Source organism: Nicotiana sylvestris, chromosome 5 (genome assembly GCF_000393655.2).
Source record: "Nicotiana sylvestris chromosome 5, ASM39365v2, whole genome shotgun sequence".
Lineage (NCBI taxonomy): Eukaryota > Viridiplantae > Streptophyta > Magnoliopsida > Solanales > Solanaceae > Nicotiana > Nicotiana sylvestris.
In genome coordinates, this window is record NC_091061.1 from 60,528,361 (window position 1) to 60,531,191 (window position 2,831).

General features: G+C 30.4%; 1 protein-coding gene across 1 annotated transcript; it reads left to right on the forward strand.

Moving 5' to 3' along the window:
* The first annotated feature begins 733 nt into the window (after positions 1-733).
* On the forward strand, positions 734-1,308 carry LOC138868714 (uncharacterized). Its single transcript, XM_070146281.1, has 2 exons — positions 734-1,070; positions 1,136-1,308. The coding sequence occupies exons 1-2, from the start codon at positions 734-736 to the stop codon at positions 1,306-1,308; spliced, it is 510 nt and encodes a 169-aa protein (XP_070002382.1).
* The last annotated feature ends 1,523 nt before the right edge of the window (positions 1,309-2,831 follow it).

The window sequence follows — 2,831 nt, forward strand, 5'->3', positions numbered from 1 at the left end:
TGTTGACTATGTGAACAGGAAACAAAAGAAAAACAAAAATTACAGGAAGGCAGGAGCTTATCATCATAGGAAAAATTAGTTCTTTAACTCAGAGATATAAACTACGAAACTTACTGCAGACCATATATGCATATTCAATTTACCTATGTGGGCCCAGATTGAATTCCACCTTCATTTTTACTGGTTACTAAATTAAATCTAGTCATAAAATTAGTAAATAACAAGATTCCAAATCCAAATGGTTTACATTAATAACATTCTTTCTTTTTTGGTAAATATGTATTGTCCATCAAGAAATCTAGAGTATATATTTAATAAATCCATTCCAAAAAAAAAAAAGGTATTTTGGAATTTGCCAGTAGGGAACTGAAAAGTTCACAGATGGTACATATTGAAAGCCAGCCCTTTCAGGGTTTATATATAAGGCTGAAGAAATTTCCAGTTCTACATTTCAACCAATATACACACAAGAATTTTCCAGGTTCTATTATTCAATAATGGCATCACCAATGATTACCTTAAATAATAGAGAAATGTTCATACGGCTGGTCATGATCCTATATCGCAACCCAGCTGAGTCCCTGTTAGTCATGGCTTGTGGTTCTGGCTACAAAACCATGCTCATTTTACAAATGCAGTTGTAAAGATTTAGAAGGCACCAAATATAGTGGTGAACTCGTTGTCAAAAGAAGCTGTGACATGTTTAAAGTGTCTGCAGTCTAAAGTCCCCCCGATGGCTAATCCTGGAGGCCAGGACATGCCATTGATTACTCTAGTAATGGATAGAGACATTTCATTCCAAATTGTGTATCAAACAAGGTTTACTATGATAAGTGGAATCAAACATTACTTGAATAATGTATGTTCCATCGTGTTCGCGGATATTTTACTCCAATTCTTTCAAGAGAGATCAATAATTCTCCTAAATTCAACATTTGGTGCTATAACAGTAGTTCCAAGAACCCTGGATTACATTATCCAGACTAATAAGGGGCCGTTGGATAGTTTTTGGTCCTTAAATCCTGCATTTCCAGTAGGCGATCGGACTTTGTTCTTGACATTCTCAAAAGGTTGCCCTGTGACTGAAGCAGAGGTGATTGAACTCTTCAATTCTAAATATAGAGATTGTATTGAGGACATTCATATGGTGCATCGACTACATTGGATCATTCGTTGTATGCTCGAATGGTGGTTCGAGATGTTTCAACCGTTGATCAGATTTGGAGCAGCTGTCCTATTGCTAAGTTCAGAATTAATGGAAAACATGTTTGGGCTAGGAAATATGAACGTATAGATAAGCATTTTTAGTAGTAGTACCAATTGTTGTGCATGTATATTGTATACAAAATTCTAATGGGATAAATTATGATAAATTACAAAATTACCATACAATTGTGATAAATAAGCGTTCCTGGAAAAGTAATACTTAGTAGTAATAAAAGAAAATAGGTTCACTGATTCAAAATTCAATCTATAGCTTTTAATTACTTTTTTGTTTTCCCTTGCTAGAATTGATCAATCTCACTCAGACTGACTTAGATTGTTACGGGGTCCAAAATTTTGAGAAGCAACCAATCCTAATCAAGAATTGTGTTCTTATTATTTTCTCAAATTAGTGTAGTGTTAATTAAATAAAACATTCAAGGAGATAAAGACAATTTTACAACTAAGGTTATTACGGAGTTTAGAGCAATGATAAAGTTGTCTCCGTATGACATATAGGTTATGGGTTAAAGCTGTACAGACAGATACTGATATTTATATCAGGGTAGGATGCCTACATCACACCCTTGTAAATAACTTATTTAACATATCAGAACTAAAAACATTACTTTGGAACGGAATTATAAAAGAAATTCTCTTGATGAAACAAAACTTTGGCAATTTATTTACTTTCTCTACTGTTTGGGTCATTGTTTTCGATAAAAGTAAGAGATCCACTAGATTAATGTATATTAGTTATAATCTAGCGCTTAAAATTAGTCGAATTGACGCGTGATAAATAGAAGAATATAATATAACTAGATTTATTTAAATGATTCAGAAATAAAAATGTGATTATTAAGATATGAAATATTTAGTTAGTACATTAATGTATATCAGTTATAAACTATTAGTGTATGTGCTTTACACGTGCATTATACGTGCATACGTGTCAATCAACAAAATAATATAAAAAAAATACTAAATTATTGTAAGTCTACCCAAGACCACTGAGTATACAACTTGAAAAGATCATGTAAATATTACTACACAATTTTTAAGCAATAGAATAAAAAAAATGTGTAAGTTTTTTTTATAATATGAATTGTTTTAGCTAGCTTAATAAAAGAATAACCCGTGCTCCACATATCTTAGATCTCTTATTACAAATTACATAAATTTGTGAATATTTTATTTCTTTTAACATAATATGTATTTATAGTCTAATTTAGCTCTCAAAATTAGCCAAATTGACCCTTGAAAAGCGAAAGAATTATATCAAAACTAGATTTACTATGATTCAAAAACAATATTCGAATTATTGAGATACAAAATTTAGTAATAATTAATGTATATAAGTTATAATCTTGCTCTTAAAATTAGTCAAGTTGACCCGTGATAAACGGAGGAATATAGTATAACTAGATTTACTTAAATGATTCAGGAAAAAATATGAATTATTAAGATATGAAATTTAGAAAGTAATTATATATAAGTTATAATCTAGCGCTTAAAATTAGTCAAATTGACGCGTGATAGACGGAGAATATAATATAACTAAATTTACTTAAATGATTCAGGAAAAAATGTGATTATTAAGATATGAAATATTTAGTAAGTCCATTAAT

Bases quoted from the DNA above. Each gene is read 5' to 3' on its own strand.
- LOC138868714 (XM_070146281.1), top strand. From the start codon at position 734: ATGGCTAATCCTGGAGGCCAGGACATGCCATTGATTACTCTAGTAATG. The intron at 1,071-1,135 runs GTTGCCCTGTGA...GATTGTATTGAG, and splicing joins GTTCTTGACATTCTCAAAAG to GACATTCATATGGTGCATCG.